Genomic DNA, 23,919 nt, shown 5'->3' on the forward strand with positions numbered 1-23,919 from the left:
ATAGCAGAAACTGTTTATACTTCATTTTTGCTTGTGGATTGAGGACGTCATTGTACACAAATGAATTGAAAAGTCCACAGTTTATAAGGTACAGCACTACTTTTTTTGTCCATTTCATCGTTTTCCTTAGAATGGAACAACATGAAAGGAAGTGTATCAGTTTCGTTGGTTTCCTTCCTTTTTCTGAGAGAGGGCATTTCTAAAAGCGCCAGGAAATTGAAGACGAAGACTATTGGAATGACCAAAATACAATGTAACTGCAATGCTTTATGGGTTCGTGCAATTATATAGTTTTTCGTAGATTGACCTGCACAGTTTCCACCAATGAGATCGCTTCATTCGACGTGGACAAGACAGTGTGTTGACATCTAAGGTCCATAACGGCGCGTGAAAAACGAGAAAACTCGTGAGCAGTCCTTAACAGATGACGCGCGAAACACGAGAAAGCTCGTGAGTGATACGAAAGGTGTTAACACATAACAAAAATGCCAGTCTCTCATCACTTTCGGAGCTGCTTTTCAATCACGTATAAATGTTACCTATAACAGAAGCTCTGTTAATTCTGCATAGGTAGCTTAGTGCTCTTACAGCCATCAGCATCATTGGTACCTCCCTGCTTTTCTTCCACAGGAATCTGAAAAATCCATCTGCACGGATTTGTAGTTCAAATTATTTGTTTCTAGCAATTATTAAGCAAGGATCTTTCACCAGGTATCTTCCTTCTGATTGAATGAATTTGTCATAAAACTGTTGGGAATATATAATGGAAAACCAATCCATTTACATGCTCTTCTTCATTCTACGTGTAAACAATTGTAACTGAATAAAAACCGACAAGGAATCAATGGCATTTTGAAGTACTAGATTTTGTGAAGTACAGGCAGCTGTTATATGATTTTAAACATAGATTTGAAAGTCAAAGTTTTTATGAGCAAAAACTTTGATCAATATTTAATGAGACACAGTTTCTTTGTAAGGCTGATTGCCATTGCCTTCTGTAATTTTAAAGGTAGAGATAGATTGGTCCATGGAATATCAATATTTGGGTGTTTGAGGCTTCTGGTTGTAGAGTTTTTGGACCCTAAGAAATTAGGTCTAATGGTCATGTTTCTTCCATAACTTTGTTTCAAAATATCTAACCCTGGATACAGAGATAAAACATTTTTCAAGACTTCCTTATATATGCCTAAAAAATTAAGAGTAGTAAAACTCTGAGGTTTAAACCATAGCACCAAAGACTTCAAAAGAAGCTATCCATACATTAAACGATTTTTTTTAAAGTCAGTTGAGCCCTAGCTGGTTTTGCTCAGTGGATAGAGCATTGGTCTGTGGACTGAAGGGTCCTGGGTTCAATTCTGGTCAAGGGCACATGCCCAGGTTGCAGGCCCAATCCCCAGCAGGGGACATGCAGGAGGCAGCCAATCAATGATTCTCTCACATCATTGATGTTTCTATCTCTCTCTCCTTCTCCCTTCCTCTTTGAAATCAATAAGAATATATTTTAAAAAATAAATAAAAATTAAAAATCAGTTGAATCTTGCATTGGAATAAATAGTCAAAGAAAATGCTAGGGAGTCTTTAATGTCTTTATCAACAATTCAGTAAAAGAGAGAGAGAGAGAGAGAGAGAGAGAGAGAGAGAGAGAGAGAGAGAGATTGTTCCTGAAATAACACTAAGATCCTTGGTTCTCCCACCACGAGTATTTACAGAACCCCGCAAGAAGCAAGGCCCAGTAGCAATGTTATACGTACAGCAGGCCCAACAGCTTCTCCACTCACTTCTGGCTTGATAAGTTCTTTAAATCAAATGTCATAAAAAGAGACCTTTAATGTTTTTTTAAAACTTCTCTAAAGGATTTACTGTGAGCCCAGAAACATTTGACATACACATTTCCTGATTCACCCTCTAAACTGCTTGATGCATTAAACATAAAAGGTGTCTGAAGTGGAAAAATACAGAATTAAAAATAGATCAATATCTTATGTTTCTTCCTTATCTTCCAAAAAGTACCCAGAAAATCATTATTTTTGTAGACATAAACTTTACCCTCCTCTGTAAGCTTGGCCTGTCTGATTCAATCAGCAGCTACCTCTTCAGTACTATAAACACCACCTACAGGAAGGATCAGATGGGGACGTGGAGTTCACAACAGGACAAAAGTGAGATGTCACAGAGAGAGCCAGGAACATGGCAAATCTTTTTATATAGTTTAAAGAGAATTCACAAAATACATGACAACCTATTTCTCCTCCTATGTCCCTCACTCCATCTCTGGGATTCCTTCTACAGCATATCTCATTCCTTCCTCTCAGGCTGTCCTCTGGTGTAATGGGACCAAATTCTCCATAATGCAGACCATATCCAGCCTAGAGTTTCAAATGGCAGGACCACTGTAAGAGGTCACAGATGGAAGCCAGCCTCCACCTTCCACTCATTGTTGCAACTCACCCCTCATGTTGTTTCTGCCCTTATCCCCTCTAAGAGCAAGTGATTAGAAAACAAAGCACAAAACATTGTAACATATCACCCCCTATACTTCTTTTTAGAGGTACAAAACACCACCTATGTAGTCAATGAGAAAATCATTACAAATCATGGATTATGCATGTGACTTGCCTCCAAAGAAGAGCCTTTCCTAAATTCATATCGCAGTAATTACTAATAATCTAACATTGTCTTCACACCAACTCGAACTTAGCAGAGCTGACTTCTACACCTACGGAGGACTAAGTTTGGGCCCAAGGATTTTTTTCTCACGGAATTGCCAACAGGGGAAGAGCATCTCCTCTAATACCAACAGGCAGTTGAATGAACTTCGGGAGAGCTCCTTAAACACATTTGCTGATTCACCCTCTAACCTGCTTGATGCATTAAACATAAAAGTGATACAGCACTTCTGAGTCCCATGGATTCTGAATTTTAAACTCATCTGAAACAAAATAGAGGACCCTTGGGGATTTCAACAAGTGCAATTTCTTTTTCATGTCTTTATTCTGATCCTCACAACAGTCTGGGAGGTGGACAGTTGAGATATTGCCATCCTATCTAGGAGACTTGATCACATTTACTCCATTATTTGTCAGGTAAGATGCTTATGATCACTCTCTGAAAACAGCAACAAGGCATTTTTAGGAAGTGAAATTATGAATGAAAGTGTGTTTTTTCCTTGATGGAACAAAATGTCTCTCTTTGTCAAAGAAAAACAAAGCAAAACACAGCAGGTAATATTAGCTTCCCAAAAATTAGCCCTTTAAAATACCTGAATACACCAATAACCACTCATGTGGATTTTACTTAAGGCCAACTGGATTGTAAAAAACGTACCTGAAACATTTGTCTGACTTTTCTTCGGGGTAGGTTGACATTTAGTTTATGCATCAATTGGTGTATCTCTTCAATATTCAATAAGCCGTCACCATTCTTATCAGCTTCCTCAAAGGTCTGCTTCACCCACATGCAGAAACGTCAAGAAAAACACTTGTGTTTTCACAAAATAAAAGCTGCTTTCTAACAGAACACTCAGAAGAAATTCTTTTAAGGAGGCTCTTAGTGAGCTACTAATAGTGACAACAGAAGAAACGGGGGAAGGAGAACACAAACAGGCAATTCCCTTCTCTGAGATGAGTCAAGCCACGCCATTGTGAGAGGTTCAACTCCAACATTGTTATCCAATCCGTTAAAGTATCTCTATGATGTGATGAAACCCCAACTATTCCAAGCTTAGGCCTTCTCCGTCTATGACCTTTCATTTCGTATCTTTTTACCTTCACAATACTCCATGGTACACAATCTTTTCAATTCCCTTTTCTGAGTTCCACTCCTACATTTAGAAATTTAGACCATCTAGTTCAATCTCCTTATTCACATGAGGATATAAACTAAAGGAGAGGGAGAAATTTAGAAAGGATTAGCAAGGGAACCAGGTACATAGGGTAGGCACTATCATGAACATCATTGCCATTTACAGATAACAACTCTGAGGCAAAAAAGTAACTCACCCATGTGGATTTGGGGCTGGAACCCAGCACCAGTCTGAGTCTTCAACCACACCACCACATTGCTTCTAATAGATATGAGTACTGCATCTGCCTCCAATTCAACATGTTCATACTGCAGAAACAGCTTGAATTACACATTACACTGGATGAATTTTTTTTTCCCTACAGCGAATTAAGATTCATTATTCTCATTATTCATTCACAGTTGAAGTTTTCAGGCCTAATTGAAATGTAATAATCATGAACATTCCAAATCTGTTCCCTCAATTAATGTAATTAAATGTGAGTCCAATTAAGGATGTCATACTATTATTAAGACATTATCTAAAACCCTATCAAATTATGACAAAACCATATGAGAATGGTTCCCAAACTCAAATAATGTTCGCTATTTTTGACATCAGCTTCCTTTTTATCATTCATTAATTTCCTCTTTCCTTTTCTCTCCTCATTTAAACAAATATCAACTACTTCTGAATTTTTTAACTGTTCTGTGCAGTTCTTGGGTACATGTGCTTTCCAGGTAGCATATTTTCAGAATATGAAATCACTCAGTTATCAACTGGTTAATTCAAATATGGAAACTTTCTACTGCTAGTAAACATGGACAAACAAGTCAGGTTGAAGAACTATTGCCTAAGCTGGTATAAATTCTATTTAGAGTATTGTAACTTTAAAATGTTAAAAGTAATCCCCATGGTAATCACACACAAAATAGCCAAAGAATATATGCAAAAGAAAATGAGAAATGACTTATATATTACACTGAAAAAAAAGTCAACTAAACACAAAAGAAGACAGGAATGCAGAAAATGAGGGACAAAAAAGCCATAAGGCATACAGATAAGAAATAGCACAATTACAGAACTGCCTTCTTATCAGTAATTACTTCAAATATAAATGGACTAAACTTTTTGGTCAAAAGTCAGAGATTGGCATTGGTAAAATAACATAACCCAACTATATGTTGTCTTAAGAGATGCACTTGAGATCCAGAGACACAAACAGGTTGAAAATAAAAAGATGGGGGGGAAAAAGACTTTCTATGTAAATTAGGGGTGACTATACTAATGAAAAAAGGTTATAAGAGACAAAGAATGACATTACATATTTATAAAAGGTTTGGTACAGCAAGAAGATATCAATATTATAAGCATTTATGCATCTAATGACAATCAAAATATATAAAGCAATAATTGGAAAGGGAATCGTTCTATAATAATAGTTGGAGGCCTCATACCCTACTCATAAGAATGGAACAACAAGATAGAAGACAAGTAAAGAAATAGAGGATTCAGCACAATAAACCTAGATCTCACAGACACACACACAACAACCTACACAATAATAACAATGTGCAAATTCTACTTAAGTGCACATAGGACACTTTTTAGGATAGACCATATTTTAGGCCACAAATTAAGTCTTTATATTTAAAAAGATAGATATACAAAGTAACTTTTCTGATCACAATGGGATAAAGTTAGAAGACAAAAAAAATCTGGAAAATTCACAAAACTGTGGAATTTAAACAATATATTCTTAAACAACCAATAGATTTAAGAATAAATCACAAAAGAAATTAGGAAAGACTTTCAAATGAATGAAAATGAAAGCACAACATATAAAACCTTATGGAATGCAGTGAAAGCATTGCTAAGGGGGAGATATAAAGCTATAAATTCTTACATTAAAAAACAAAAAAAGAACTCAAATCAACAACCTAACTTTACAACCTAAGAAACTGGGGGAGAAAAAAACTTAACCCAAACCTAGCAAAAGGAAGGAATAAGAAAAGTCAGTACAAAGATAAGTGAAATAGAGAATAGAAAAACAATAGGGGGAAAAAAATCAATGACACCAAAAGTTAGTTATTCAAAAAGATCAACAAAATTGATGAACCTGAAGCTGGATGGACTAAGAAAAAAAGAGAAGACTCAAATTACAAATATCAGAAGTGAAAATGAGAACATTACTGATTCTACAGAAATAAAAAAGATAATTAGAGTACTATGTACAACCATACACCAACAAATTGGATAACAGATGAAATGGAAAAATTTCTAAAAACACAAAACCTACCAAATCTAATCACAAAGGAATAAAAAATCTGAATATATCTATAACTAATATAGAGATTGAATCAGTAATAAAAAAATCTCTCAACAAAGTAAAGCCCTGGTCTTGATGGCTTCACTAGTGGATTCTACCAAACATCTAAAAAACGAATACCAACCCTTCTTAAATTTTTCCAAAAAACTAAAGAAGAGGGAACACTTCCTCACTCATTCTGTGAGGCCAGTATTACTCTGATATCAAAGCCAGACAAAGACACAAGAAAACTACAGACCAATTTCTCTTATGATCATTGATTTTTAAAAAACACTCAGCAGCCCTAGCCGATTTGGCTCATTGGATAGTGTCAGCCCGTGGACTAAAGGATCCCCGGTTTGATTCCTGTCAAGGGTACATACCTCAGTTGCAGGCTCAATCCCTGGCCCCAGTCAGGGTGTGTGCGGGAGGCAATCAATCGATGTGTCTTTCTCACATCAATATTTCTCTCTCTCTCTCTCTCTCTGACTCTTCTATTCCCTTTCTTTAAAAATTATTTTAAAAAAATTTAAAAAGAAGAATAGAATGGAGAACTAAAAGTTCCTGATTTCAAAACTTACTACAAAGCTACAGAAATCAAAATAGTGTGATATTGGCTTAAAGACATATATAGACTATTGGAATAAAATACACAGCCCAAAAAGAAACTCACATATATATGATTGAATGATTATTGACAAGGGTGGCAAGACAATTTGATTAGAAAAATAACAGTCCTTTCAACAAATGGTGCCAAAAAGAAATTGGATATCAATATTCAAAAGAATGAAGCTGGACCCTTTACCTAACACCATTTACAAAAATTAACTCAAAATGAATTAAGGACCTAAATGTAAGACCTTCAACAATAAAACTCTTGGAAGAAAACAGAACAAAAGCTTCATAACAATGGATTTGATGATGATTTCTTATATAGGATACCAAAGGTACAGGTCACAAATAGAGCTTCATGAAAATTTAAAAATTGTATGCATCAAATGACACTGTCAACAGAGTAAAGGCAACTCACAGAATGAAAGCAAATATTTTTAAATTATATATCTGATAAGGGATTCATATCCAAACAATGTAGAGAACTCCTAAAACTTAATGACCAAATGAAAAAAAATGCCAACCTGCTTCAAAACTGGGCACAGGACTTGAGTAGCCATTTCTCCAAAGAAGTTATATGAATGGCCAACAAGCACATGAAAAGATGCTCAACATCACCAACATTAGGAAAATGCAATTAAAAGCCCTGGCTGGTTTGGCTCGGTGACTAAAGCGCCAGCCTGCGGACTGAAGGATCCCGGGTTCGATTCGGGTCAAGGGCATATGCCTGGTTGCGGGGCTCGATCCCCAGAGGGGGGCGTGCAGGAGGCAGCCAATCAATGATTCTCTCTCATCATTGATGTTCTATCTCTCCCTCTCCCTTCCTCTCTGAAATCAGTAAAAATATATATTTTTTAAAAACTACCACCTCACATTCATTAGAATGACTACTATCAAAAGAACAGAAAACAAGTGTGGTGCAGATGTGGAGAAATTAAAACCCTTGTGCACTGTTGGTGGGAATGTAAAATGATACAGCTGCTGTGGAAACCAGTATAGCAGGTCCTCAAAAAATTAAAATTATAATTAACAAAAGGAAGTCAACACACTGAAGACGGCAGAACCTAGGTCTCTGTGACATCTCTGGGCCACTGATTAACCAACCCTGGAACTGCCGCATTTCAGATCTCTTGTTCATGAAAAATAAATACTCCTTATTGTTTAATAAATATTGCCTTAAACAATATTAGTATGGTTGCGTGGCTTGCACCAAAAAGCATTCTTACTGGTTCAGTATTTTTGTTTGTTTTTCCCAAAGGTTAGGAAGTTAAGAAGGAAACTAACAGAATAAAGCACCAAAAGTTGTTCCTATGTTTGTATTTTGTTCCTATGTTTGTTCTCTTATGAATCCCAGTTGCATTTATCTTCATGCTGAGAATACTGATGAAAGCTCATCAGCTAAGGAGTTCACACTGTCAAAACCCTTTTCTGGGCTGAGTGTTTCCCCTCTCCTCCAACAATACCCCAGGTGAGGGATTACAGCCAGAGTAATATAAATTTATCACCACTCTTGGCAAAAAATTAAGGCGCACATTCCAATGACAGCAAGGAAGTGGTACTACTCCCTACACATGGACAGGAGGTACATGGACTCTAAGGCCATTCAAAATGTGCAGAAGGAACAAAAAAGCAGTCTCATACCCTCACTTCACAGCTAAGAAAACTGAGGCCAGAACCACCAGCTCGATCCCAGCAGGAGAGGAGCCTTTCAGACCAAGTACATCAATCATTTAACTTGTTAGCACTGCAGAACCACAAGAATGGGTTTAACCAATAATGAAACTCGGCCTCCCATCTCTCAAGCAATTTACAGAGGATAAATGTTAAGTAAAATGTAAGTTCCCCTGGAGCGTCAATCAGTTCCATTTCCAAACTGTACTAAGAGAGAGGGAAAGTAGAAAGGAGCTAAGTCCTGGGTACATAATTGGAACTCAAAAAATATTTGTTAAACTAAACTGGCTATAACAAAGCAGGGTTTTTCTCTAATACGAATAAATGCTTTCCTGGTTATCTCATCTCTCTGGGGAAACTTCATTTTGGATATTTCTCGGAGCTAAATTCAGTCTGTTCTGAAGAAGTCTGCTTCTGACTTTATATACGCTTGTTTTTATGTGTTTCACACATTCGTTTACTTTCTGTGAGAGTGAGGAGGGAATAGTGAGGGCTAGGGGTAAAGAAAGAAAAAAATTGGGGGAAAATAAGCATAGACTGACCATCACTTACACACACACACACACACAAACACACACACACACCACCATTCCACACAGAACTCAAACATAACATTTTAGGAAGGATATTGGTCATGAGTCCTTTGCCTTTTGGCAAGGGAATCTTCATCACTGATGCCGGCCATCAGGTACTTGAGGCCTGTGATCCAGGTGCGGGCCTCCTCGGGGTTGGAGGTGATGAGGTCCAGGGACTCCATGTGGTTACCATGGTAGATGGTAAAGCAGCAGCTGGGGTCAAAGTTCCCCTCAGCTTGTCTGTGGAATATTTCAGACTGCCGACCCTCGGTGACTTTGTAAATGGAGTCGATAAGTACTGTGAGGCAAGTGAAATACATGACAGGTGAAGATATGGATACAGACTAAAAAAAAGAAAAAGCAAAATCATTTTAAATTTTTAAAAATAAGCATGAACAAGGTCATTGTCCATGAGTTGGGGTTTTTAAGTCTAAATGTGAAATACAAGCCCTGTCACTTACTGCTAGGAACCTTCTCTACATGAGACTTTACCTTCCTGGGCAGACTAGTCAATGCCCTCCCAGGTATTGAGTCTGGAAGGGTTGAAATTTATGATAAAATGATAGATATGCCCAGTAGGGCAAGAAGACTGGTAGAAGAGGGAGCTAATAAATATGTCAAATTTACAGTTCACATATTTATGCAGGGAAAACATACAAAGACCTAGAGCCAACTTTGGTGTTTTAAATATGCATGAGAAGATAAAAAAAATTGAAAGGAAAAAAAAATTAGTGGTAACCAAATAGCACAGTTAAAAGTGATTGGCATTTATAGTAAGGATGCTATTAGGAGAAGTAGAGCAGGGCTGAGAGAGATGGAAAAGAACAAGGTGGCATCCCAGGAAAAGAGGCATAAAGATGCAGAAGCATAAGGCCCACCCCAGGGATGCTGAGCAGGCCATTCATGCTGGACTGCAAAGCTCAAGAGGGGAATCCAGGAGTAAAGGCTGGAGGTGTAGTGAGAGGCTAGATTGTGCAGAGCCTAGAACAATAAACGAGAGATTAGCACTATTTATGCAGTGGGGCAGCACTGAACATTTGTATCAGAGAAGCACTACAGGGAATATTATGTACTTTAAACTAAAACAATATGTTTTATTTGCTTCTTTATAGATAAGCATAAATCAGAAGAGTTGCATATCCTGTTGATTGCCCACAAACACCATCCTCTTCTCCCCTCTGCCTTAATAGCAGAGTCCCAATTTTCTTCTGGTATTCTCATGGTCCCTACATGATTCAGGAAAATGAGTATGTGCCCAGCCCCAGGGCAACTTCTGGTGGGGCTCAGCCATTGGGGTGTCCCCATTCATATTTCTTACGATTGATTTAGGTGTGGGAATGCATCCCAGCTCTAACCAAGGAGACTGGGGGCAATGTGCCATGAGTGAAAGGTCTAGAAAGAGGTTCTTCTCTTCTAAAAAGGAAGTAAAAGAAGAGAAGGTTCCTTTCTGCCTCTTCACTGTTATGTCAGGTTGTGCGGCCCAGAACAGCTGAACCCTCGGTTACAAAGCCAACACACCAGGGACAGAGCCAAGAGCACTCAACAAAACAGAACTAGAGACTCACTACCCCATACCTGGGGCCTGACAACCTCTGGGTTACTTGTCATGTGAGGTAATAAATTTGTTTGTCGTGTAAGCCTAATTTGGTCCAGGTCTTCTGCTACTTGAAGGGGAAAGCATCAGAACTGATCAAAGCAGAAAAAACTAGCAAAATGGAAATTGGTTAGGAGACTTCGCAATAGGCCATCGGAAAGGTGATGAGACCCTGGACAAGGTTCGTGTGACAAGAGGATGGAAGGAGCAGATGAGAGAGGCATTACAGGAGACCACGGGACTTGGTGCTGAGTAGAAGGTATGAGAGACAGGCCTTAACGAGGAGTCAGATCAAAGCTATTTTACTTAATTTCATTAAAACAATTTTCTTAACTTATTAATCAGTCAACTGTGCTCAGAAAATGGCAAAACACTTTAACGGATCTATGTTCATAACATCTATTGGATTTATGATACCCATAAACTTTCATAGGAAAATGAAAGACCTCAGGCTATAAAAATCTCATATGCCAAGTAAAATATATATACATATACATGCGTGTGTGTGTGTGTGTGTGTGTGTGTGTATAATGTCTCCAACACAGGGGAAATATTAACATTTATAGAATTCATGAACAAGAAAACTTTTATGGATTTAAATTCCCCAAATAATTTAAAAAGCAAAAATGGTTATAACTTATTCTGCCTCTCCACATCCTTTAACAGTTGAGCCCAAAACTTGCAAAAAATATTGATGGTCCAGAGGTCTGAAGCTTCCACAGAAGCCACCCAATATAACCCACATATAACTGTGTCAGGACACACAAAAAAATTCAGAGATGGATCTTACTTTTTGCCTTCTCACTCTTCCTGGAGGGTCTCCATCGGAGGCGGGTCCGGTGCTCATCCAGGTAAAAGAGCCGGACGAGCCCTTTGGTCCCACGCTTCAGTTTGATCATCTGTGTCCCGGACTGCATTACACTCATGCATCTTTCAACTGCAAGAGATCAAAGCACATTCAGCTCTCAGACAATGCACGTGGGTACTGGTGTTCAGAAACTTCACTGTCAAATAAAACCTGATTCACCCCTAAAGACACCCAGGACCAGAAGACAAATTTGCTACAGATACTCTAGAAAGAGATGTTAAGCAATTTATCAGGCTTAAGCCGGAAAAAAAACCATACTTACTGAAATAAAATTGTACTTCCAGGTACACAATGCATTACTGCTGCACAAAGTCATCTTTTGTTCAAGGGGGTAACACATTGTTTTTTGGTGTGAGACTGATGACCATTTGATACTTGGATCTATATTCATAAAGCAAGGTCTCAGATTTCATGTTAGATCTTCTAAGTTCTTACATAGCCAGCTGTAAAAGCATCTTATGATAATGCCTTAAAAGGCAATCAACAGAAACATAATTGGCAAAATGTTTCAACAACTGCCGAATTGTATGATGGCTACATATGGGTTCATCTATATCTATATATATAAAAGCCTAAGCGACCATTATGACCAGTAGACTGAATGACCAGTCGACTGGTTGCTATGACGACACACTGACCACCAGGGGGCAGACACTCAACGCAGGAGCTGCCCCCTGGTGGTCAGTGCACTCCCACAGCCAACCTCCTGTAGCTGACCAACCTCCCATGGTCCCTCCCCCCAGCCGGCCCCAATCGGCCCCCATCACTGGCCAGGCCGAGGGACCCCACATGTGCAAGAATTCGTGCACCGAGCCTCTAGTGTATATATATATATAAAAGCCTAAGTGACCAGCCAACTGGCCAGTAGCTATGACACACAATGACCACCAGGGGGCAGATTCTCAATGCAGGAGCTGCTGAGCTGCAGTGACTTGGCAGCTGCGGTTCTCGGGTGACAAACCCAGAACCAGAGAGAAGGGAGCCGATTCCAGGGTGCAACACCTGAGAACCGCCCTCTCGCAATTCAGGACTCCTCAAGGGATGTTGGAGAGCTGGTTTTGGCCCAATCCTCATAGGTCAGGCTGAGGGACCCCACCTGCCGGAGGGACCCCACTCACTCAGAGAAAACCTCAAGCTACGCCGCCTGGGTGTGGCCAGCCAGGAAGGGAGTGCGGGAGGTTGGCTCCAGGGCATGTCCCACCTGTCTCACCCAGTCCCGCGCCACCGGCCACCTTCTAATTAATTTCCTTTCAATGTGCATGAATCCGTGCACCAGGGCACTAGTATTATTATATATATGTATGTTTGCAAATAACTAAATAAATATCATTTAAAATATAATTTAAAAAATCAAGTTTTCACAATTGAACATAATTTTTTTTTTACTTCCCAGCATCATAACCCTCTTCCTTTCCTGCCAAAAACTTTCTGGTTATTCTTTAAGTCATTCATTTTTCCCTCCATTTTCAGTCATATGGACTGTTTAAAATTGGTCTACCCTTCAGCTCCAGGGTATCTCATCACTGTGGTTACAGTAATTGGTTCAGAAATGGGCATGTGATTGAATCTAAGACAACTGGGACTTCTGGAAAAAAATGGATTTTAACCCCTCTATACCTAAATTTTGCAGCCCAGGGCTTCCAGCTTCCACCTGGGATCCATGAAAAGCAAGTCTGCTTGAAACAGAACCCAAAGCTGAACTGATAAATAGGAAGGGAGAAAAATGTCGAGGTCCTGCTATTTGAGCCCTGTATCAAGCCCCTCGTGAAATTGGAGACATATCCCTGAACTATTTAGTTTCTGCTCAAATAGCTTCAATTTGAGTTTTAAGACATATCCCTGAACTATTTATTTAGTTTCTGCTCAAATAGCTTCAATTTGAGTTTTCTGGCACTTGCAACACAGAGAATTTTAACCAATATACTCAATAATACTTCTATCTCAGCTTGAGCAAGCTAATTAACCTGTCAAGTTCTGATTCTACCTCTAGGATTTTATGAGGCTAAACTGAAAGTTGCTAACTTCCAGAGATAGAATCTAGTGACAGCTCCTTTAAAGAAAACGCTTGTTGAACTAAAAGGAAAGCTTATCCTAAAAGAAGGGGCCTGGTGTATAATAGAGGGAAATAAGGATCTATACATAAAAGATGTGTAGATGAATTAAACTGCAAGGATTTTCCAAATAGAGAATAACTTGGTGATTGAATTCTGGTAATATCCAAATAGCTTCTTGTACAAGTGAAAGCTATCATTTAATTCTCTCTGCTTTGAGATGAACCTTGTAAGAAGAGGCCATTGGTGTTGCCTGTTTCCCCGTCACTGGTAACTGGAAATACTCTTTTCCCATTTCATGTGCCTTTGGTGGCCTGTCAATCACCCAACTAAGACATGTGCACCTGACTTAAGCTTCCAGCAAATCTGTCTCCCTCCACGGGAGCAGAGCACTGAATAAAAACAGCACTGAGCTGTTGCAGTGGCCAAGACTTAAGAGATGCTCCTGGTTGGCCACTCCAACATGCCACCATTGTCAGAGTTATTCTTCCTGAGGTTGACAAGTTATTTCATTTTCCCCTTGATTCTGCAACTTATGCAATACTCCTCCAAATGTTCTTTTATCATATCAGCCAGAAACAGCTTTTACTTCATCAACAAATACATAGGCACATATATAACCCTTAGAGCACTAGAAGCATCTAGCTGAATACCCACAAACAGTACGATGTTAGAAAGAGATCAAAGAAACACAGTAAATAAACTTTAACAACATTAGACTTCAACTTTGCTGGCTGAGTATCTTATCTTTACTAAGAAAGATAATTTGACCCCAAAGCTTAACATTGCATGTGCAAGGTACTCCTTAAAGGGCCTATAACCAACATTCACTATATCCTCCACGAAGAACCTTTCTTCACCCCAAAAATTAAGGGAGAATAACATAAAGTTAAGTACGATTTTAAGAACTGATATTACAAGGGAAGGGAAATGTAGCTTGCTCTTACTCACCTTACCTGACATATCAAATACCCAAGTAATAAAAATAATGCTTCTTAAAATGTTTGCTTTGAAGCACAGAACAAAATTTAAGATTTAGTTTCACTCTAGTAAATTTACCCACCACTGAGCACCATTCAGTTAGGTAATGAGAGCCACGAATTTCAATTCTTGACAGTCACATTGACCATCTCATACCAGTAATTAAAGGGAGAACAGAAGAGAGTATGTCGTTGTATCAAGATAAAATCAAATCAAACTAACCAAGCCAAAACACCCAAAAAACTCTATTAGAATGTCAATAAACAGATGTTCACAGAGCAACTCCTTGTTCTAGGCACAGGGCTATGTAATGAGGGAAAGCAAAAAGCAAGAAGACTTCTCTTCACCTTAAAGAGGTTGAGTTTTAAGAGAATGAAGCATCTAAAGAGACCATTATGGTAGTTCAGAGCTGTGGTTAAGAACACCAAGTTGGATCTAGACAGCCTGGGGTAGAACTCCAGGTCTGCCACTTAGTAGCCGTATGTCGTTGGGCAAGATATTTAATCCCTCTGTGTCTCCATTTGCTTATCTATAAAATGGGGGATAATATTATTTACCTCTTGAGTTGCTGTTAATTGAATGAGTTTATTCAAGTGGAGTACTGAAAATGGTACCTGGTATATCATAAACACTATAAATGGTAGTTATTATTATGGTTTTATTATTGAAATATTTTAAAAATAAATGCCAGTCAGAAGTAAAGACAGAAATACTATGGAGGTCTATAGAAAAAGGAGTCTACAGTGAGCTGGAATGGGGAGAAGTATGGTAATAAAACAGAATCAGTGAAGACTTGGGGGCAGGAAAGAGGAGAGGTATGATCAAAGGGTAGGAAAATACGGGCCTCCATCTTTGGAAGAGTGACTCAAAGGGCATTGACAGGATATATGAATCCATGGGCCAGATAAGACTGGACTGTAGAGGGTTAGAGGTGCTGGATTAACATTTTAATCCATTGGCAATGAGAGATTCACTAGATATTTCTGAGCAAAGGAGTGACAGGATAAAAGACATAATTTAGGAATGTATGTCTTTGGGGAGAGAGAATAAAATAAATTGTTTAAGCCAGAGTAAAGAAGTTGAAGTAACTGAACCATCACAGATCTATAAAGCAAGGACTATAAATCCATAGACTGCCCACATACCTGACAGTGCCCTCTGCTTTGCTCACGCTGCCTTTCGTTCCCCTTCCTTTCCACAGTACCATTTCTTTTCCCTGAAATGGAATTGCTATGGCTACAATATCACAACAATTTAACAGGAAAAGCACAGTGATAGAAACAGATAATCAGTTACTTGAGCTAATAAATACCACCTACCACTTAGCAAATACCATCCAGAGAAACAAAACATTTTAGAAAATGGGGTACAATCCCTTAGAGAGGGAGTATGTTTACACAATATATGACTGTAAATATTCACTAGCTTCACATTTATCCCACCAGCTCAGCCGTGGGCTAAGACTCTAGCACCATCCAGTAGAGTGGGCAAGCATACATGATCTAAATGTCCTTGCAGAGCTAGGCTTTGAAACAATATGCTGCCTAAATTGTTTATGGAGCTGCTTTCCACTTTCTCCGTGATCTTTCCCTGTCACACAGAAAAGCCATTTGGTTAGAGTCAAATTGAAAAATCAAGTCCAATGGAGTCCTGAGAGTCATTCTAGCCCACTTCTCCCTGCCTCAAACAGTCCATTGAGTTGTCCAGTTAACCAGAGAAAGAAAACCCTCAAATCATTCCTTGTAATTCATCCCAGTAGGTAATGATCACCAATGTTGGAGACAAAATATTCTTCCAGAGTCCTCTAAATCACTTGTGTCAGCATAAGCCAATTTCTCCATGCTCTGCCTTCAGTAGAGGAATTAACAGGGGTTACTGCCCCCCTTAAAAGTCATTCTCCCACCATTCTGGGTTGGTCAATTCCATTAAATGGGATGAGAAACAAGGGAACAAAGGAGGAGTTCCAGAAGCAGGTCAACAAGGACAGAGTCCCAGTGGCTTAGAATGGAATACCCTCATCACACACACTTCCAGTGCTGGAAAGCGTCTGGGGAAAGTCTGCAAATGTGGGCTGTACATTCAGGCAGCTACCAACACGTGCATAATCCCTTTGAGCCTACATCATTCTCCCTATGATAGCCTTAATATTTTTAGAAAACACGTTATGTGAATACAATGCAGCAACGTTCAAGAATATTAAGGGAGAAATGCCCATCAACCCATCACATAATACACATATTGTTTTGGTCTATTATGGTCCAGTCTTAATATGTACACAATTTGACACACTGGTTGCAATCATGATACTTAAGCCATTTGGCCCTCTGCTTTATTTCATTTGCATTATAAACAGTTTTCCATGTTTCTACACAGTCTTAATAATTATCATTTTAATGGCTGCCTTATAGTATAGTATAAATATTTAAAGAGCAGAAGAGATGAGTAGAGAACTATATTCTAACTTTATTACATAATTAGAGTTTAAAACTTAACAGAGTCTCATTTGTAAAATGAAAGGGCTAACAAAGTGGTCTGCAAAGTCCTTTAGAATTCAACTCCCTATCAGGATTAAATCAATCATTTTGCTACAGTTTAAAATAAGTAAATTTCCTTAGGGGCTATCAGTTCAATAAATCCTTCAAGTAGAAAATACTGTAAATCTATACTAATAAAAGGGTAATATGATAGTTAGACCGGGTCAACCGGCCATCTTCCAGACGTCCGACTTTCTTCCAAAGGCCATGGCGGTGGGGGTATCAGTCCAGATATAGAGGTTATGTATTTCTGTCTGCCAAGAGCATCTCCTCCTGCTGAAAAAGCCCCCCCCCATTTAAGCAATCCTATCCTATATAATCTATCTTTACTAATAAAAGGGTAATATGCTAATTAAATCAGGTCGACCGGCCATCTTCCGGACATCTGACTTCCTTCTGGACAAAGCCATGATGGTGGGAGCTGAGGCAGAGGAGGTTAGGGGCGATAAGGCCGGCAGGGGAGGGCTATTGGGGGTGACCAGGCCAGTAGTGGAGGGCAGTTGGGGGCATTAGGCAGGCAGGCAGGTGAGTGGTTAGGAGCCAGTGGTCCTGGATTGTGAGAGGGATGTCCTGGATTGGAGAGGGTGCAGGATAGGCTGAGGGACCACCCCCCCGCCATGCACGAATTTCATGCACCAAGCCTCTAGAGTGTGTGTGTATCTATTATAATAAAAGCATGTGTCTCTGTGTGTATATATCTATAATAATAAAAGCATAATATGCTAATTAGTGCCTTGCACGAATTTTGTGCATCGGGCCTCTAATATATATATGTATGTATTTGTGATATGAAGTATCCTAATACAAAGTATGTATCCTTTTGGGGGAGATGCCCAACATTTCCACTATGTATATATGCTATCAAGAGGTTCAATTCTTTCAGCCATGTTTGAAGCAGAGATAGTCACAGTCTGTTAGGAATGCCAAACATGCCATCCAATGCTGATTTTTATAGCAGCTTTAAGGTATACGTTATATACACTAACATTGACCTGTCTTAAACGTACAGTTCAATAGCTTTAGTGTATTTACAGTTATGTGGTGACCTAATTTTAGAACAGTTCCATCACCCTAGCTCTATGCTTTAAAAAGCCAAGATGCAAAATCATCTCCAACAGTAATAAGCACAGCTGGTACCCTGCTCCTTCTCTGCTGGAAAGGTCACCTGGAGACTGGGCTGCAATATAGGGCTACAGCCATGCCTGCGTTAGGCCATACAAGAATATCACTTGCACTTTCTTGTGAATACACCTATCACCAAACTGTGCATTGGCAGGCAAAACAAACGTGCACATCATCTGCAAGAGTGTCTTTTCAGCAAAAAGGTTCATGAAAAAATGTGCATTGATTTCTTGCCAGCTTCCACCGATCAGAGTAAATCTGAGTGACTGAAAGGAATTAGTTTCTGAAAACAATTTCATTTCCAGTGGAAAAAGGTGTCAAATGATACAGGTAATGTTTCTCTCAGAGGAAGAGAAGGGAGAGTTCCTACAATCACCAGAGAAGTAAAGGGCATGTGTAATTCTCAGCACAGACCAAAAACAGATTCGAGGCCTGGTACACAATGAATATAAGATACCTTGCTGAGGGCAGTGCAGCGGGAGGGGTCAGCCCACAGGCTCAGGGCCAGAGAGCCGGGAGCAAAGGCAGTTCTGGTTATTCCCTCAACCTAAAATTGCATTTTCCTCCGAGTTCTGAGTCTATAAAACAACTGACCTGCATCCCATTAATGTTTTATCTTTCAGGAAGACAAAATTCCTGTTCATCCAAAAGCCTTTAAGAATAACTTAAAAAAAAACTGATTTGCATCTGGACATTTTACTATGGAGATGAATGTTTTGGATGACATTTATATAAAATATAACTGCTCTTCACAGAAAATGGCTTCACCTGAAAAGCTCTCCCTCACCAATAGTCAGGCTTTAAAGTCAAGTAATATCAGCTTATGAATAAATGTGTTTCCAAACAACCAGGGAAAACTCCACTCTTATTAAGTCAAGATTCTTCCCAGTGAAGAGCAAACAATGTAGAGATCACTGTTTTTTTATGCCATTGCTTAAATCACTCCCATGGCAAAGGTAAGATTATTTGAAAAGGTTTTAGAAACTAATTGGTTAGCAGTAACATTTTGGAACTTGTTTGCAAACCTATAGGCACACAGTCAACGTAGGTACATTTGGGGGAATTTAAGTCAGAGTGAAAGAAATTAATCAGTAATTTTTAAAATGTCAGAACCTTTTTTCTATTTTACTAAAGCCTTACATAACACTTTTGTTTTTTTAATGAAACCTATATTATATTCAACAATTGTTTCTGTTCCATAATTGTTAGCTCTGGGAAACAAATGAAATACAAATAAGAATTCATAACAATACAGTTTCGTTGGTTTTATTTAATGTCATCCCATTGGGGAAGGGGACATGAATTAATTTTAAATTTAGTTTCATCTATTATGTAAAGAGTTTTCTACTTCAACATAAGATCAGAAATGACAGTGTCATCAACATTCTGCAATGTGGTTTGTTATTTTTTAAAAACCCTTTAAAACAAACAAATCAAGAACAGACTCAGAAGCAGAGGAATAACCGATGGTTGGCAAAGGAAAGGGTGTTGAGGGAGGAGTGAAAAAGGGAAATAAGAGGTACAAGCTTCCAGCTATAAACCATGGAGATGGAGTATACAGCACAGGGAATATAGTCAATATACTATAATAACTTTACACAGTGACAGATGGTTACTAGACTTGCAGTGATTACATCATAAGGTATATAAATATTGAATCACCATGTTATATGCCTGAAAATAATATAACATTATATGTCAACTATACTTTAATTTAGAAAATTTAAATAATTTTTTTAAAAATAAAATTCATACATGTGTGAAATATATATACCTCAGATCCTATTTCATCATTTTTTCAGTAATATGACATTGGACTAACTATTTGGGGCAAAATCCCCAAGCCACATTAAGTACTGGCCTTTATTTATAGAGTACCTTGTCATCTAACAAGTCTATTTCATAGCTTGCCACCCTGGCTGTACATCAAAATCAACTGGGGACCTTCCTAAAGTGTTGATCACAAAACCCCATTACAGAGCAGTTAAATCAACATCTGTTGGGGTGGGGCTGGGGTGGGCATCTGTTTTATCTTATTACTAGAGGTCTGGTGCACAAAATTCATGCACGGGAGGGAGGGTCCCTCAGCCCAGCCTGCACCCTCTCCAATCCAGGACCCCTCAGGGGATATTCAACTGCCAGTTTAGGCCCGATCCCTGCATGATCAGGCCTAAACCAGCAGTCAGGCATCCCTCTTGCAATCCGGGACTGCTGGCTCCTAACTACTTGTCTCCCTGCCTGCCTGATCTCCCCTAACTGCCTCTGCCTGCCGGCCTGACTGCCCCCTAACTGCTCTCCCCTGCTGGCCTGATCGCCTGCCCCCCAACTGCTCTCTCCTGCCGAACTGATTGCCCCCTAACTGCTCTCCCCTGCTGGCCTGATCACCCGCCTCCTAACTGCTCTCCCCTGCCGGCCTGATCGCCTGCCCCCCAACTGCTCTCCCTGCCGGCCTGATCGCCCCCTAACTGCTCTCCCCTGCCGACCTGATCGCCCCTAACTGCCTCTGCCTCAGCCCCTGCCACTGTGGCTTTGTTCAGTCTAATTAGCATATTACCCTTTTATTAGTATAGATGCTTCCCAGGGAGTCTACTGTATATCTAGAGTTAAAATTATTGACATATATATTATGTGGCTTATTCTCTTAAGATCTCTGAAGTTAGTAAAATAATTAATTGTCTCTGTAGAGCAGATGAGCAAAGAACTTGGCTGAGGTCATAAAGCTAGTAAGTGGCAAAGTCAGCTTTGAAACTAGGCGCCCTGAATCCCAGGGCAATTCTCTCCATTTCACTATGTGTAATGTCTGCCTGCAGGTCCGGTCTGGGCCAGTAACTGGCTGATCACTGATAAGTCCTTTAAACAGCCTTGACTGCAATTTTCTGAAAATAAAGAACCTGTTTGCTGGTTCCTAAGACCTTTCTTGCCACGCACTGGGAATCTATAATATACCAGGTCTAGCTTTTGGAAATTTTATGTATCATAGTGATACTAGGGGTGGGATACAAAACATATGAACAATAAGGACTTGGGCAGGGGAAGAAGGGGGGTGCTCCAAGATTAGGTGAACTCCAGAGGAGACAGATTTGAGCCTGACCCTTGAAGATCATAATAAGAATACTTAATAGATTTTTTTAAAATTGTTCTTATTCTAGGGTTGTGTACATTTTTTTATCCTCAGAGTGTATAAATGGTAGCTATGGTTATTTAAAATGAATTATAACTTCACACCTGTTAGAGTGGCCATTATCAACAAGACAAACAGTAACAAGTGTTGGAGAGGTTGTGGAGCAAAGGGAACCTTCATTCACTGCTGGTGGGAATGGAGACTGGTACAACCACAGTGGAAAGCAGTAATGCGATTCCTCAAAAAATTAAGAATAGAGCCCAGCCGGCATGGCTCAGTGATTGAGCATCGACCTATGAACCAAGAGGTCATGGTTCAATTCCCAGTCAGGGCACATGCCCAGGTTGTGGGCTCAATCCCCAGTGTAGGCCATGCAGGAGGCAGCCAATCAATGATTCTCTCTCATCATTGATGTTTCTCGCTCTCGCTCTCTCTCCCTCTCCCTTCCCCTCTGAAATTAATAAAAATATATTTAAAAAATTAAGAATAGCTCTACCATATGACCCAGCAATCCGTCTCCTGGGTATATATACCCGAAAAACTTGAAAACATATATTCGCAAAGATATATGCACCCCTATGTTCATTGCAGCATTATTCACAGTGGCCAAGACATGGAAACAACCAATGGGTTCCACGATAGAGGACTTGATAAAGAAGATGTGTTACATAAATATACACAATGGAATACTACTCGGCCATAAGAAAGGATGAAATACTGCCATTTGTAACAACATGAATGGACCTTGAGAATATTATGCTAGGTGAAATAAGTCAGTCAGAAAAAGCTAAGTAACAGTTATCATATGTGGGATATAAAACTGAAACTCATGAACACAAACAACAGTGTGGTGGCTGCCAGAAGGAAGCGAGTAGGGGGTGAAGGGGGTCCTAATATATGGTTATTGGAGAAGATTTGACTTTGGGTGGTGGGCACACAGTGCAATATACAGATCTTGCAACAGAAACCTCACCTGAAACCTATATGATCATATTAACCAATGTCAGCCTAATAAATTTAATTTTAAAAATAGATAAAAAATAAAATGAATTAAAAATACTCTGTTCACCACATTAAAAATTATACCTTAATGTTTATTCTTATCCTATATAATACAGGCTAATATGCAAATTGAACAAACAGCAGAACAACCAGTCGCTATGATGCACACTGACCACCAGGGGGCAGATGCTCAACGCAGGAGCTTCCCCCTGGTAATCAGTGCACTCCCACAGGGGAGAGCTGCTCAGTCAGAAGCCCTGAGCTGGGCTCACAGCTGGCAAGTGCAGCGACGGTGGCAGCGGGAGCCTCTCCCCCCTCTAGAGCAGTGCTAAGGATGTCCGACTGACAGCTCCTGGACTGAGGGCTCCTGGACTGCGAGAGGGCACAGGCCGGGCTGAGGGACCCTCCCTTCCCCCCAAGTGCATGAATTTCATACACCGGGCCTCTAGTTAAGGTATAATTTTCTACACAGTCTTAATAATTACAATTTTAATGGCTATGTTTCATTTATTGCTTACTCCTAATCTTGGCTGTTTCTTGGGTGACATTGGGCAAGGGCAATTTATTTGGCTATATGAATAAGGTTTAACCTTCCCTAAAACCAGTAAAATATTTTCTCTTAGTTCTATATGATACAAAAAGTATTTCTACTGGGCAAGTTTTTTTAAAGTTTACCATACCACACGTGAATTTTAAAGTACTAGCTTATTTTTGATTGCTGGTTGGGGAGTGTACATTATTGATAGGAGGCATAAGTTGAATTGCAATCCTTGGACAAATCTAATTTCTACTACGGCAACAACTGGACTCCAATCTTGGCTTTCTTTAGAGTATAGACTCCTAGATCACTTCTCCAGATATCCTTGCGGCTTAAGAATCTGCATTTAAAAGCTCTCCCTGGTAATTCTGAGGCATGCTTAAGTTTGCAGACCACATCTCCAGACACCATGACACCTTACCGACTTAGTATGTGGTCATTGGGAGCCAGCCAGTTTCCTTCATTGGACCTTAATTCAGAGTCACTTGAATGACAGAAGCAAAGGCTTATTGCTCAGTTGCATGTTAGGACATGAGCTCAAGGTCTCACCCCATACTTATAAAATATGAAATATCCCAGTTAAATATCCCAGTGAGGATTAAAAGATGAAATGCTGATGGTCAAATAATCATTATTGCTTGTTTCTCTATAATCTCTTGTTCTGTTGGGGGCTGCTCAATACCTCACAATTTTAGATGTGTCCTAACTTGTACACAGGTGCCTCCTTAGTTTTGAGCCTTAATGACAAATAGCATTTTATCTGACCTCACCCACACCCCATCTAGACTCATGTCTTTGAAAAGAAAGATACCTCTATAGCAGCGATTTTCAACTAGTGTGTTGCAAAACCTGACTATTTAGTCAGGGGCACTGACCTCATTTCTCTTAGATTGTCAAATTTTTTAAAAATGATGACAGCCAACACAACAATAGCCATCCGATGTGAATGGGTCAAAATTATAACTATGTTTTGTAACATCAGCAAAAAATATCTTTGTGTGTGTACCACAGAATTTCCGTAATTAGTTTATGTATGTCATGAGATGAAAAAGGTTGAAAATCACTGCTCTATAAAATACCTATCCAGTGTGCTACATACACTGACAGAAAATAAGTACTTATTGAGGTAGTTATTATCTCATTCATTTCTTAAATTAACTG

General features: G+C 39.3%; 1 protein-coding gene across 10 annotated transcripts in view; it reads right to left on the minus strand.

The window, feature by feature from the left end:
• The window catches only part of PLCH1 (phospholipase C, eta 1), a 175,226-nt gene that overhangs the window by 54,734 nt on the left and 96,573 nt on the right, over nucleotides 1-23,919 (minus strand). For all 10 annotated transcript variants that reach the window (XM_014546231.1, XM_014546228.1, XM_014546226.1 and 7 more), the window contains 3 exons: nucleotides 11,332-11,478; nucleotides 9,002-9,245; nucleotides 3,325-3,454 (listed from right to left, as the gene is read on the minus strand). In XM_014546231.1, coding sequence (XP_014401717.1) covers nucleotides 3,325-3,454; nucleotides 9,002-9,245; nucleotides 11,332-11,478 — 521 coding nt within the window. The remainder of the gene's footprint in view (nucleotides 1-3,324; nucleotides 3,455-9,001; nucleotides 9,246-11,331; nucleotides 11,479-23,919) is intronic.

Source organism: Myotis brandtii, unplaced genomic scaffold, assembly GCF_000412655.1.
Source record: "Myotis brandtii unplaced genomic scaffold, ASM41265v1 scaffold436, whole genome shotgun sequence".
In the NCBI taxonomy this organism is placed as follows: Eukaryota; Metazoa; Chordata; class Mammalia; order Chiroptera; family Vespertilionidae; genus Myotis; species Myotis brandtii.